Source organism: Acanthopagrus latus, chromosome 15 (assembly GCF_904848185.1).
Source record: "Acanthopagrus latus isolate v.2019 chromosome 15, fAcaLat1.1, whole genome shotgun sequence".
NCBI classification, from domain to species: Eukaryota; Metazoa; Chordata; class Actinopteri; order Spariformes; family Sparidae; genus Acanthopagrus; species Acanthopagrus latus.
The window spans coordinates 12,088,823-12,103,440 of NC_051053.1; the positions used below are offsets into that span (position 1 = coordinate 12,088,823).

The window sequence follows — 14,618 nt, forward strand, 5'->3', positions numbered from 1 at the left end:
GTCTTGTGTGCATCCTGGGCTCACCTCTGTCCTCCATGAACTTGTACAGCTGCTGCAGAAAGTTCTCCCGCTCCTCTGGGAACAGCTCCACTTCCTCCTGCAGACAGGAAACAAGAGGTTTTGAGCATTTTTTGGTTTTTTACTTGTAGATTATGGGAATGAAGAGCATGTGCAGGGTTCTGCCTCCACCTCCTCCTCCTCGCCGCTGGCATCTTCTTCCTGCTCTTCCTCCTCGTCTTCGTCGTCATCCTCGCTGCTGGAACTTTCTTCTTTCACCTCCGTCTTCCAGGTGCCGGGCACGACGTACTGCTGCTGGAACTCCATGGCTGCATCCAGTGCTGTCAAACACACAGACAGTGAGTTATATATTGTATATTAACCATGTCTGATAACGGCTGCTCGTCAATCCAGCTGCTGTAATCTAGCAAACAGAGCTTAAAATACTGGAAATAAATCATTTTGCGGAGAGCAGTTTTCACAGTAAATTAAATAAGATAAGACAAGACCAGATGTCTGATTGTTATCTCGTACAGGAAAAATCAACAGAAAACAAGCAAACCTTTTCTTCACTGATTTGAACCTCATAGCACTTGTCACTGGGTGGTGCAATCTATATCTATCTATCTATCTATCTATCTATCTGTCTATCTGTCTATCTGTCTATCTGTCTATATATATATATATATATATATATATATATATATATAAATAGATAGATAGATAGATAGATAGATAGATAGATATTTGTTTACAAGTTTTATTGTCATGTCATGCTGAAATTAATAGACCAATATACAGAAGTAGGACAGCGTAAAAAAGCCACTTTGATGTGAACACGAAGAGGAGCAGCCACGGAAGACAGCAGCATGAGAATATGCCAGGAGTATTTGTAGTGATGCAGAGCAGCAGAAGCATTCAGCCACAGTGTCACAGGTGGGTTTAAGTAGCATCTAACCACCCTGCCAGATGCTTGTTTTACGCTTTTGTAATGCAGAAAATATCACAGTTGCGAGTCAACCACCTGTGAATACCAAGACTGCTAGAATACAGAGCCGTTTCCTCGCCATAATTATGAAAGACTCAGAGCTCTGCAGCAGAGAAATGGGGGCACTATATAAAAAGCCTGGTGAGGACTTCAAATAAAAATAGACTCGACAGTGACAGGAGCTCTCGGTTGCTGCATTCCACAGAACAAAAACATAAACTTCTCTTTTCTTTAGTGTGTCTCGCTGCAGACCCACTGAGTGTTTTTCTGCCAAGTGTGTCAACGCACAGACCGGCCCACAGATGTCGGGGATGGGCTGCATGCTATTGCACCAGTTCTGTGAGATTCACCTCTTAAAGCTTTACTTTAAACTCACCTGGTTTGAGCCCCGCGTCGGCTTTTGGAGGACAATCGCTGTTCATCTCGCGGACGTCCTTCCGCAGCACCGTGTAACTGCAAAACACAACACCTCTTATTAAAATGTGCACAGAAGTTATGTAGTGGGAACAGTATTGAGTGTTACAACATCAAGACTCAAGACTCAGACTTTATATGACTAAAGAAAAAATGGAGGTAGTCTCCCTGAACTGTAGCTCAGCAACAATAACCTCAAAAGCGGGCAGACGTAAGAGCATTCTCTGGCTACTGTCTTTCAACATCTCTACTGCAGCTGGACAAAGTGTCGGTGATTTGGCAGATAGATGGATCAGTGGAGCTTGTAAACTGAAAGCAGTCAGAGGCGTGGTGTGTGTGCCAGAGAGACAATTCGCTGTGGTGTCTGTAGGCAGCTGAGCAGATCCAATCACTACATTGTCACAGAGTGAATTTAAATACAGCAAGAGCTCATAGAAAACCCCTTTGTTTAATGACGTTTACTATGGATAATCTTATTTTTACCTATGGGATATTAACATTTTTCACTGAGACCAGCTGCAAAGATAAACAAGTGTAACATCTACGGCCATGCTAGCAGCTCTGTGAGGCTGTACTTAGGACACTCTGGCTTTAAGCAAAATGCTAACATCAGCATGGTAACATGCTATTTAGCAGGTATGTTTACCATATTCACCCTCTTACTTTAGCATGTTAGCACTTTAATACATGCTTATTATCACTAGAAAGAAAGGTCAGCTGAGGCTGATGGGAATGTCTTTAGTACAAATAGCTGTTAAAGGCATTTTATGTTTTGTGAGGAAAAATTGCTTCCCAGGTTATTGTTCATTATCCCTCATAATCTGAGCACGGTATGTGATACTTTGTGTGAGCAAAGCGATTCAATTGGTAAAACTTTAGATCATATTGCTACGGAAGCCCTGAGAGGCAAGACATTTATTTCTTTAAAGGTATTAAGAAAGATTATCCTGGCATCTTTCACTTGTACTTAAGTCATAGACACAGGAGGAAAGTCTTGATCACACTTAGAAAATGGAGCACCAGGATTTTTTCTCTCTTGCCTCTCAAGGCTTCTGTATGATACCATTTTTCAATCTTAACAGTATAATACAATAACTTTTGGCCCATTGGTTCACTATTCAGTGTCAGTTTTGGCCCTCCAAAGGAAAAAGATTGAGCACCACTCGGGTCCTTGAGAAGAGGGAGATATTCTTTCCATCAGTAACACAATGACAGAATGCACAAACATCTTGGTCATGGGTTTCATACACTTTGTGTAATAAAACATCTAAAAGCAAGAATCCTATCAGATGGCTGACCCTGGGGGGGGGGTTGGGGATTCAATCCTTATGAATTCTGCAGTACAATCTTGTTTGGCTGATACTGAAAGTTTCAGTCAAGTCAGTCTGCTATTTACAATGTAACTATGGTAACACATTTGGCCTAAAAAAAGAAAAAAAAAAAAACACTTCCTGAAAACTCCCTCTCCCTTCTGGCATGGCCTTGCTCTCTCTCTTAAAAAAGAAAAGAAAGTTTTCCAAAGCCATTGTTTTTGAAAGGCGCACTGAATGGCGATCACTAACAATACCAAACCCTCCAGAGCAAAGTGAACACGCTGACCCCGGCGCTGTGTGGGGGAGGTCATGTGGCCTATGGATGTGACCTCTCTTCAGAGAACAAGTCGCATGGGGAGCGGCACTTAGGAATAACTCGGTAATAATAATAGAGGAAAAGAGGCTGACATAAATGATAGAAAGCACAATAGAAATGGAGTGTGTGTGTTGTGAAGGAGTGGAAAATACAAAAACGGGCTGAGGGGAATGGTGCAGCATTGAAACCACTGTAACATTACTGAAAAGAGGGTATAGATGGTGTCAAAGTGGTGCTGACGCACGTGAAACATGACATTATACTGTAAGATCTCTGCAATAATTAAATGTGAATGTTGGAAAATATATTAACTTCCCTCTGTGTGGGTTTGTGATGGATCAAACTATAACATAACAAAAACACACATCACATCACATCACACAAGTGCCAGTAATGATATGCACCTGTTATCATTGTTATTCCAAAACAGCAAAAAGGATTCAGAGAGAAACAAACCTGAACATCTCATTAACAACAATATAGATTTTTTGATTTTCTCACATCATTATTTCTGGAATTCTAGACACACTAAGGTGATTTCGGTGAGTAAAATCCAATTGCTACAGAACAGAAAGGAAAAACTGCTGCAGCGTGATTTAATGCGCAACAGAAGCCATCATAGGACACCACGCTCAGACAGGAAATACCTCACAAATGTATGACTTCCAGTTCCTCTCTGATTTATCATCCCGTATCTTATCCCGCTCATCACCTCTACCCTTCACCCAACTATTAGCCAAAATAAAAGCGATAAAAGGGACATTTTACACTTCTGCTGCAGATAAAGGGCCATGCTGAGGAAGTCTAGACTGACAGCTTTTCGGTCCTCAGTGGAAATGAAAAGGGACAGAGAAGTCAACTTTGGAACAGATTAATTTATGTCGAACGTCTGCCATGTTCCTTCCCACATACAGAGAGACTGCAGTAACACACCGTCGGCTGAGTGTAGACTCCTGACAGGACTTATTCCACTTTGCCACAGACAAAACAATCTGGGTGGTTGTGCAGTTCCACGCCAAGGGCAGGCTGTAGGGAAAGCTACACTCAACTTCCTACAACAGTAACTCACAGCCTCAAGACAAATAAAACAACAGAACCCACAACAGCCAGGGAACACACAGTGGTAGGAGATCATAAAACCGTATGTTGAAACAGTATGTTGTTGACATTTTAATCATTTTTTCTTTTAACTTGCACAATTAAATTAGTCCAGAGGTAGAAATGTCATCTGACAGAACGCCACAAACCACATTACACTACCTATAAAAACATTAGAGCAAGAAAAGGCCCAAAAAAGATCTGAAATATTTGTTAATTGTTACGACCCTAGAGGTCATAAATGTTTGTCAACCCAAAGCAGTGCATGTGCTTCTTTTTGCAAGGCTTACTGCAAATATATCCCGTTAAAAACTTCTTCAAAGATCCATTATGAGGAAGCTCTACACTAGCACTACATGATTAGTTGATTAATTGATTGAAATTAATGAATAACAATTTGGTAAATTATCAAGTAAAACTGCCAGTTATTTTTCTTAGCAAAGCTTTTCAACAGATTGCTTTGTTTTCACTGAAATGTGCAACATATTCTCTTTGTTTTCATGGCATAATAAACTGAATAACTGAAACTGATCTTAAAGGACAAATTTCATACTGTTTTAATTTGTTTATATGTGGCGGACCCTGCCACCTTTCTAGCTTCAAACAGTGTTCTGGGGAACTTTTTTTTCTCTGTGAAAAGCTTGTTTATTCAGTTATGGAAAGCATTTATATCTTTATATGAGTACATATTATAACCTGATTATTATTGTAAATACTAAAATTTAAAGTTTGGATTTCTTCTCCATAACTACATAGTAGAGTTCTCAATGGGTCGGGCCGGCCTGACAAACCCGACCAGACCTGCAGGTTCAGGCCGGGTTCGGACAGACAATTCATGCTGGTGTGTCGGGCTGCATCGGATTCGGGCTTAAAAACCCGCAGGCCAGGTTGGGTCGGGTTGTAATTTTCAGGCCCGTTGAGAACTCAACTACATAGCGCCCTTTCAATGTTAAATCAATACACCTTAGTTTTTTACCTCTTAGCTAAAAACTCATTATGCGAAATGCAAATTATTAGAAGATTTTCTTGATAAACATTAGTGCAGGTCTACTTTACACACAGTGTAAATGTGGCATTCAGCACATTGATGATGACTCACAATTTTCCATCCTTGAAAGAGCGGACGAAGATGTTGTCTTTCTTCATGGTCACGTCTTCATGGCAATCCGGGGAGATGACCTTGTTGCACAGAAACAAGAGACAGTCAGTAGGGTCAGACAAGGTGGTATTGTGTGTGTGTGTGTGTGTGTGTGTGTGTGTGTGTGTGTGTGTGTGTGTGTGTGTGTGTTGTGAGATGATAGAGTAGAGGAGGGGAGGGGGGCGTCAGAATATAAGTCTGATGGATCAGAAAATATGCTGTCTATGAACCAGAGACAAACAAGCGAGTGTGGCTGTGTGCTGGGTGTGTGCCCACATGCAGCATGTGCTGCTGCTGTTTACTGGAGTTGAGGATCACAACAGTGGGAGTTGTTTCGGTGCTCAGGTCTAACCTAGAGGAGGCAGCACTGCCGTTATGGAGATTTGGTTTCCACCAGGACTCTGTTCCTGCTCGCTCTGTACATACAGCACTCACGCTTGCAGGGTGGATGCTTCTGCCTGAATACTGTGACTCATGTGCGCTCCATTATATTATTTCCCTCTCTGACACATTCTTACGCTGCAAACCTGCAAATCAATGCACCCAGCTTGCACATGGAGACCTGGTTCCATTTGACTTTTATTTTATCAGGCCACTTTGTCACAGCCATGTGTCATCTGTTGCATGAGACATCAACCAGCGCACTGCTCCACCCCTCTGCCATACGGTAACAGTGTAAACAACGACAGGCTACTGTGTAGTGTTCTTCTCTGGCCTGTCACAGGGAGGCAGCATGGAGCACGGTCGACACCAGGCCAAGAACAACAAACCCTGGAGGTGGGGCCCTGCTGACTACACAGTTAAAGGGACAGCTTTCCCCACCCTCTCCCATTCTTCCAGTACTACTTGTAATGCTTACATAAACAAACGACGCCTGTCACCATTGCATTGTGCGCTAACAGTGGTTGGGAGTTGAGGGTGGGTGGAGAGAAATGGAGTGGAAAGGAGTGAAAACATCGAACCAGTGTTTGTGCTGCGTTGTTGCACACATCAGGGAGAACGAGTCATATCCTCTGCCTCCAAAATATAAGCTCAGTTGTTTTGTTTTCTCCAAAAAGTTTGTGTTGTTTATAGAAATCAGCTAACTGCGACAACATAATTCTAACATTTCATGGTGGCTGAATTATAATGCAACGAGATAATCCTGCCTGGAGTTACACAAGCAGGCGTTCGCCTGAAACGACACAATGCTGTGAGTGTACTGTAGGACCAGCAGCAGCAGTCATTGAGCAGAGAGCAGTGAGAGAAGGGAGACTATGAGCTCACCAGAGCAGGATACCACGTGGTCTTCTTTTTGTCCCCGGTGGTGACCCCTTCCACACAGACCACTTTGCCAAACAGATCCTCGTTTTGCCGCTGATCGCTCTCCTCTTCTTCGCTGGAGGATGAAGACATCTCTTCTTCTTGGCTGTGGGAGAAAAGGACGGTTTATTCATGGATACTGGATAGTACTTCAAAGAAGGTACAGTGAGCATGCATGCAGTGAATATATTTATATTCATAAATATATTATTTTCACCATATCCAAGAATTTCTATTCAGTTTATGCCCAACTTAGACAATCATTTTTCATCAGTAAAAATGCCAACAACTCAAATAAAACGAAACCCATGTAGGACTTGCTCTGCTGAAAACAAGAAAATTGATGACACCACTTTGGCTTTACGAAATTGTGATGGGCAATTTACACTATTTTCTGACATTTAATGGACTTAATCAATCAGTTAAAGGGTTACTCCACCAATTATGTTTAAAGGTCTTGAGGATTAAAACTGTGTGTGTGAAAAGGTAGTATAACGCCTTTTGTGGCTCCAGAAGAAGCAGTATGCACTCTGATAAATTCCCTCTAGTGATGTCACTCAGTCTCCAAGTTGCATTGTAGATAATGTAAACGCCAGGACGGTGTATTGATTTTGATAATTTCTTTTTAATCTGTCCATAATGAGTCCAACAGTGTTATAGGAGTGCAATGTTAGACCAGTTGACTGCTTTTCAAACCTGTTGCCACCATTACCCACAATGCATCTTAGCAACTAAATGACATCTCAGGAGGCAATTAGCCAGATTACGTTCAGCTTCTTCTGGAGCCAAAAAAGGCTTTTTTTTCCACATTTGCAGTGGTACCCCTGCCCTGTAAACACACTTTAATGCGTACAATTGGTGAAGTTACCCTTTAATAAAACAGAATAATTTGTTGCATTCCCACTGACATTATACATAACTCTTCTTTTTTGGAATAATGTATGAAATTAGGTGACTTATTTATACAATGCCAGCCTCCATGTTTTTCAACTCTTGCATGTCGTCAAAATATGTTCCCCAACAACTGGGGCTGGTTGCAACTCCAAAACATAATCAGATTAATACTGAAAGTGTTGTCATTTGACTTAGGATTGTGCTGTCAGCTTATATCTATTAGTACACAGTATTGTAAGTGCAGCACTGCTGGATAAAAAGAAAAAAAGAGAAGGATTCCAGTTGCTCAAAGCGCTGCAAAGATATTGGCATTTCATTTCAAATCCATGCTATACTGTCTATAAACTGGTTAGGAGAATAAAATAGCATGCGCTGCATCTTTTCATTTAGCTGTTGCTCAGCGAGAAATCATCAGCTCTCAAACCCTCCTCAAAGTTTCTGGTCTTATGTCAATGTGTAGCACGGCGAAACATACAGCTCGCTCTGCTGACGAGCTCACTCAGTCTCGGTCTCTGCTGTCAGACAGTCATCCTGATGCTCAGAGTGACGCCCTGACTGCAACCAGCACACAGGCAGCCACGTCTCTGAGTGATCATGCAAGCAGCACCAGCAGGCAAACAGATTCTCCATCCTCTTTTTTTTGTGCCTCGCCAGGCCTGCTCTGAGCACAACTCAATGTACATACACACACGCACACACGCACACACACACGTCTGGCACGACTCAAGAGCAGTAAATCAGCCAGGCTGCTACAACAACAACAACAACTAAGCTGTGAATCAAAGCACTTTAGCTTCTCAATGAAGGCGCGACTGTAATTCATGTAGGAATGAGTTTGCTCCTCATGTAATGACTACATTAGCAGGGACTATTTGACAGCTACCCTTACTTTTGAGCAGTGATGGATTGTAGTGCATGCAGTCAAGTCCTGTACTTAAAGGTGCAAGAATTTGACATTCAACATTCAAAGTGTGAAGAAATAACAGTTTATGTATTGTGTTTTGTAGATGTACTTAGTTTCATCCCATCACTAATTTGAATGTGATATCTTTTAAGTATTATACACCTATTTATCTTTCCTGCAGTAAGTTAGATGTATATATGTGTATATATATATATATATATGTGTATATATATATATATATATATATATATATATATATATATATATATATATATATATATATATGTGTATATATATATATATATATATATATATATATATATATATATGTGTATATATATATATATATATATATATATATATATATATATATGTGTATATATATATATATATATATATATATATATATATATATATATAATATATATATATATATATATATATATATATATATTCTCTCTCTCATCTCTCTCATCTCTGGAGGCAGGCTAGCTGTTATCTGCGCTTCCAATCTTTATGCTACTCTAAGATAACCGCCTGCCGGCTCGAGGTTCATAATTAGCCTAAAGACAGGACAGAAGCATAATATTTGCATCAAAATCGTAGCAAGAATGCAAATAAGTGTGCAAATGTCAAAGTGGGGGAAACTACACCATCTCTTAAAATGCGCGATGTAGCTGTTGTTTCAAACATCTTCCGTGTATTTCAAGAATTGAGAGGCTTAAAGTGCACAGAAGAGTTCAAGATGCAAATATGCAGCTGGGACTGTTCTGAGCCAATATTGCATCAACGTTTAGAGTAATATTGACTTTTCCCTCACTGCCATTAGCAGAGAGTGTCAGAAAATAAGATTATGTATCAAAGTGTCCTCTTTATAACAGAAAGGAGCCACAATTATACCTAGCGCCAATAAGCCCTCAGCGGTTCATAATTCCCTGATGAAAACTCTGCAGTCTCCCAGGATTAGGCACATCTGAGCATACAACACCCACTGGAACATTTGAGTCAAGCGAAGGGGGAAAAAAAAGAGACATGATATTTAGCAGGACCACGCCATGCTCACACTGCCTCTCTAGCATGCACGCTCGCACAGGAGCCCGACGTGATTAAGGAGCTGGGGGAAGCAAGTGGGCTCTCCTCTTCCAAGCCTCAGGGGCTGTTTATGAGGGGATGGAGATGAGAGTAAATCTTTCATTTCAGCTGATGGTGGGAGCCTGTTGCTGATGTACAGAAAATCTCTTCGCAAAGGCACCACAGACCCCCTGATATATTAATTTTGATACGAGCCCTGCAGGATGCACAGTCGGAAGAAGATACTCACATTGGGTTTGATCGTCGGCCGCGGTTGCCCTTCTTGCCGATGACAGGTGTGCCAAAGTGCTCGGGGTTGGTGAGAGGAAGTCTGTCGAGCGTCTGCAGGGGCGATAAACAACAACAACGAGCCTCAGCGCTGCCTTCTCAGACAATAAATTGATAAACAAAAGATTTATCTTCCAAAGCTAGAGGGAAAATTCTCTTCATGGGGTTTCATCAGTTACAAATGGAATGGGATTTACCCAGCTCTACAGACACCATTTACATTTGGCAACTTCTCTGTGATATCGGCTTCCTGGATACATTTCACAGCTGAACTTCTAAATGGCGATACGGGAGCATTCAAAAGCAGCGTTTTAATTTGAGCACCGTGAGCAGATATGTGAGACTGTTTGTGACTGGATACAATTACATTTAAGGACAAGAAATACTGAGAGATGAAGTTGGTATGAAAGTGCAGGACAGCAAAATACTCGCCTCGCTCTCTGCAAAGTGACGCGCTCCTTTCAGGCAGAGAGAGGAGCGCCTCAGGGTCTTCTCATCGCCATCGTCAAACACTGCAGAGAAGAGAGACAACCTATTAGGCTGCTGTATGTAGGCCAGGAGTCCACCAACACACACACACACACACACACACACACACACACACACACACACACACACACACACACACACACACACACACACAAACACAAACACACACTTAAGCACAAACAAAATCGTTTCAGTTACAAAATGTCCGTCTCATTTGCGATATGTTCTACTTTTAAGGCTCAGATGTCCTCCAGCAGGCAGCTCACAGCTTTATTAGAGCTTCAAGGACCCTCTGCTGCACACAGAGTGGAGGAAATGGTAAAATGAAAGACTTTTTGCTTATTCATACATTAACCAACATCAAATTTGTCTCCTGGGACTAGCTTTTACAAAAAAGCATCCATATCAAGCAATAGTAAATAGAGGAATAATATCTTTCATATTAATGAACCCGAGAAGCTTTCTTTTCACTTTCAGCAGCCGCGTCGCTCCAAAAGACCCAGATGTGTAAATCTTTAAATTCCATTATTCATTGCTCAGATATACCCAACTCATGTTGTTGTTTTCTCACTGATGAATAAAAGAATAGAAATGTGCCGAGACGAGTGTTTCGAGGTAGTGAAAACCCCCATGGGTGCTCTTAAGCGACAGGCAGCTGCTGAGAGACTCAGAGATCTGAGTCGTCGTCTATATGCTGTATACTTAGATTATCCAACACTGTGTCTGTGTACTTTTGATAGACTGGCTGTTACAAATTGCCAGCAAAAAACTTTTTACTGACTCAAGCTTCTCAAATATGAACAGTCGAGTTTTCTCTTTCTGATTGTTGGTTGGACACCAACACAAGGGATTTGGGGAGTCGACGTGAACTCTGCAAAATCATGACGGGCATTTTTCACACTTAAAGTTTGTTTTTCTTTAACTTAATCCACTTAATCCATTTTCTCCAAGAAATGTGACATTGTATGTAATGCTGTGCTCCTACCCTCTCATTGTAGTGTCAAAATGATTTTGAAGCCGTTATTTTGAGGTAAAAATACAGATACATAATGTTGCTTTAATCTAAATATCTTAAAATTGACTTAATTTGTGACTTTGCACATTTTAAATGTCCATACCAGAACTTCTTTACCAAGAAGATCAGTGATGATAAAAACACATAAGACCACAAGACTACATTCAACTAAATGTACTTCAATGAAGGTAATGTGAAAGACTTTTTCCCATCCTATTTTAAGCACACAGCTACTGTCCATTATTGACAAAGTGCTGTCAGAAAGGGAGAAGAAAGCATTTGGTTTTTAACCTTTAATCTCTAGACGGCCACAGTGTCACATATAACTAATTTGTGTTGTCGGAAGTTGCCATGCAAAAGCAGCATGATGTACATAATGTTGCCTTAATCCATCACCAAAATAGTTAGCAATTAATATTCTTTTGAGCGATTTATCTTTGAAGCTGTAATCAGAGCATGTCAGGCATAACAACTTGTCACCGTGAGAAATAACGTGTTCTTCTGAGAGATCGATTGAAGATGGTTTTTGCTTGAAAACACCACTGGAGGAAAGAAAAATACAAACTCTGAAAACCCCTTTGGAATTTGTATTGCACACAAACATGTTATCTACACTACGAGTGTAGGGAAGGAACAAGGCTTTGAGTGAGGAGGGAGAGCAGACAGTTTGTTATTGACTTACCAACAGTATATATACTAGCATCGGTCAGCTTATTGATTGTGGCCTCCTGGTAGACTCCATCCTGATTCTTCACCTCTACAACAGCACCCACCTGTGGGACGGATACACTGCTGTTATTTGGTATCCTAATACGCTGCTAATGATGTGTTTTAAAGTAATGAGGCTACAATATTGCTGATACAACAATCATAATTGATTTTAAATGTAACTGCAGAGCTAATGTTTCATACACATATTCTCCTGTGCTTCTTTCCACATTCACAAAGCACAAGTAATCATGGGTAATTAACAACACTGTGTGTGTGAGGGCAATGTTTCAAGCCGACTCCATCTTTCCTGTCTTACCTTTAGAGGTCCTTTGATGTTTTCATCATGAACCTCTGCCGTGGACAGATCTGGTTTAAAGGTCACCTGGAGGGGGAGGGGGGAGGGGCAGCAGGGGAGGAGAATCAGTAACGAGGATAAACAAACAGTTCCCCAAAGGCCTGACTGAACCACATCGATGTTCCACTTCAGAGAGGGCACACGTCTCTACTAACGCTGCTGGACTTCATACACAGATTTCAATGATGGAACACGGGTGAGCATTTAATACTATGGCTCATTTCTGGCACCGTTGAGTGAGTGACCCCAAACTGGCAGCTGTGCCGCATCTGCTGGCGCCAACTGTGGATGATTTCTGTTGTGAATGTGAGGGCTACACTCACTGACCATCCCCCTCTCCCTCTCTCTCTCCCTCTCTCTCTCTGCATCTGCAGCCTCGCCTAAGCGAGCCACGGAAGATCATAATCTGATCACGCTGTGGCAGTCCTGCATCTGCATGGCGACCTGGCAACACTGAGTGATACAAAAGAGCACAAAGCAGGCACACACACACACTCACATGTGCAGCCATTTACTCTCATGTATGTGTGTCTGTAAAGTGCCAAAGCAGCCAGAAGCACAAAATCTGTTTAGCATTACAAAAACCTCTCCTTGCTTTATATATCAAAATGCTCGTGTGCTTCCGTCTAGGTCTCCTAAGGGAAATTAACGGAATTTTGAGAGCATCTGCTAGTAAAATAGTAACACAGACACAATGGAAAAACTGCATTAACTTATTTTATTGACTGTGAATTAGTTTAGAATCAACCGCCTTGCAGGGGCTGAAAAAGATCTGTCAGAAAACAAGGTAACAAATTCAGACAAGGCTCCCTCCAGTCAGTTTCAAATGTAACAACAGCGGAGACAACAATCAAAGTCTTGCAGCAAAGGCAGGATCAAGAGAATGAATAAAAAGAAATATAGACTGTAAGGTGCTGTTGAACCGCCAGGTCATAAAATGAAAGGGAAGACAAAGGCGTAAAAAGCTTCCTGAGGCAGCATTTCATCAGTTATGGAGATAATAACATTCCTGCCTGGTGGGATAAAGGAATCCCTCTCTCTTCACAGGGCTCTCCACAGACGGAGGGAGGAGGACTCTCGCTGTCCAAAGCCTCAGTTGGAGAGCATCAACAACAACAACACCTGACTGTCCTGACACCCCCCAAACTGTGAGCAAGGTTCCTCTGTGGCTCAACAAAGGTATTCAAACAAACTGTACTTAACAACAAATATTGGAACAAGATATGAAAACATGTTTCTGATAAAGAACATATAGCCCCAGTTCAGCAAATGGGATATATTTTGTGCCTTTTAGCCATAAACAGCTAAATGACATCATCAAGCAGCGACTGTATGTGTGTCAGCTCTGATAAAACTTAATAGTATCCCAAGCTGTTTCCCTCCAGATCATCTCCCGCCTTTCTGCTCCTGACGCTTCACATGCATGAAGCTTGCTGTTGCTCTGATTTGACATGTTGTCGGCTTCATTGTTAATTCAATAGCTGTTATAACATCTAGCCAGCAGCCAGGACACTAGTTAAATTTAGCTAACACTGGCACATGTACAGTGATGATGCTTTTTGACTCCATGTAAATCTGCATCTCCTCACTACAATAAATATCATTACATTGATTATCTGCTTCAATGCTGCCTCCAATAAAGAGCTTTGCGCAGCAAAATATAATAAAACTAAAAGGGCAACTTTCAATATATGTGAGAAAGAAAGAAAGAAAGAAAGAAAGAAAGAAAGAAAGAAGGATGAAAGAAAGAAACTACAGTAAGGTTATAACATTTTATTTAACATTTTTGAGTAACTTTATACGGGGAATTTTAAAAAATATATCTGTAACAATATAAACTAAGTATTTTAGAATATTCATTGCAACTTGGAATTATTGCATGTCCTGTTGCCCTCTTAGTAAACTCTGCAGTTCTTTTGAAGAGGAAATGTTTGCTCCCTCTTAACTTAGCCTACAGAAACATAACACAACAAACCTGCAACAGCAACCTCTATCTCCCAGCAGCCCAAAGCTTTGTGCAAGCAGTGTAAATTCTTTACAATTTGTTATATGCAAGTAGAGTTATTTCCATCGCACAGATTCCTTTATCTGCATTCTGCAGTGAAATAAAATTAACTACTAGAACAGGTATTACAAAGACACAGAGTCCATGGACTGCGCTACTCATTTTTTGACACCGTACTTATTACCGTGCCATCCGTTTAGTGCTGACTGATCATATGTGTGCTGAACATGTCACAGTGAGTGATACTGACACGATGCTAATTGACTTTTTGCAGGTCTTCTAGTGCAGATCATCATCATAAATAAGAATGTCACACAGAG

General features: G+C 41.1%; 1 protein-coding gene across 2 annotated transcripts in view; it reads right to left on the reverse strand.

The window, feature by feature from the left end:
* Positions 1 to 14,618, reverse strand: part of arid4b (AT-rich interaction domain 4B) — a 43,178-nt gene that overhangs the window by 12,303 nt on the left and 16,257 nt on the right. For both annotated transcript variants that reach the window (XM_037122665.1, XM_037122664.1), the window contains exons 4-12: positions 12,255 to 12,320; positions 11,910 to 12,000; positions 10,156 to 10,235; positions 9,686 to 9,777; positions 6,531 to 6,672; positions 5,226 to 5,305; positions 1,362 to 1,438; positions 190 to 338; positions 25 to 97 (exon numbers count right to left, since the gene is read on the reverse strand). In XM_037122665.1, coding sequence (XP_036978560.1) covers positions 25 to 97; positions 190 to 338; positions 1,362 to 1,438; positions 5,226 to 5,305; positions 6,531 to 6,672; positions 9,686 to 9,777; positions 10,156 to 10,235; positions 11,910 to 12,000; positions 12,255 to 12,320 — 850 coding nt within the window. The remainder of the gene's footprint in view (positions 1 to 24; positions 98 to 189; positions 339 to 1,361; positions 1,439 to 5,225; positions 5,306 to 6,530; positions 6,673 to 9,685; positions 9,778 to 10,155; positions 10,236 to 11,909; positions 12,001 to 12,254; positions 12,321 to 14,618) is intronic.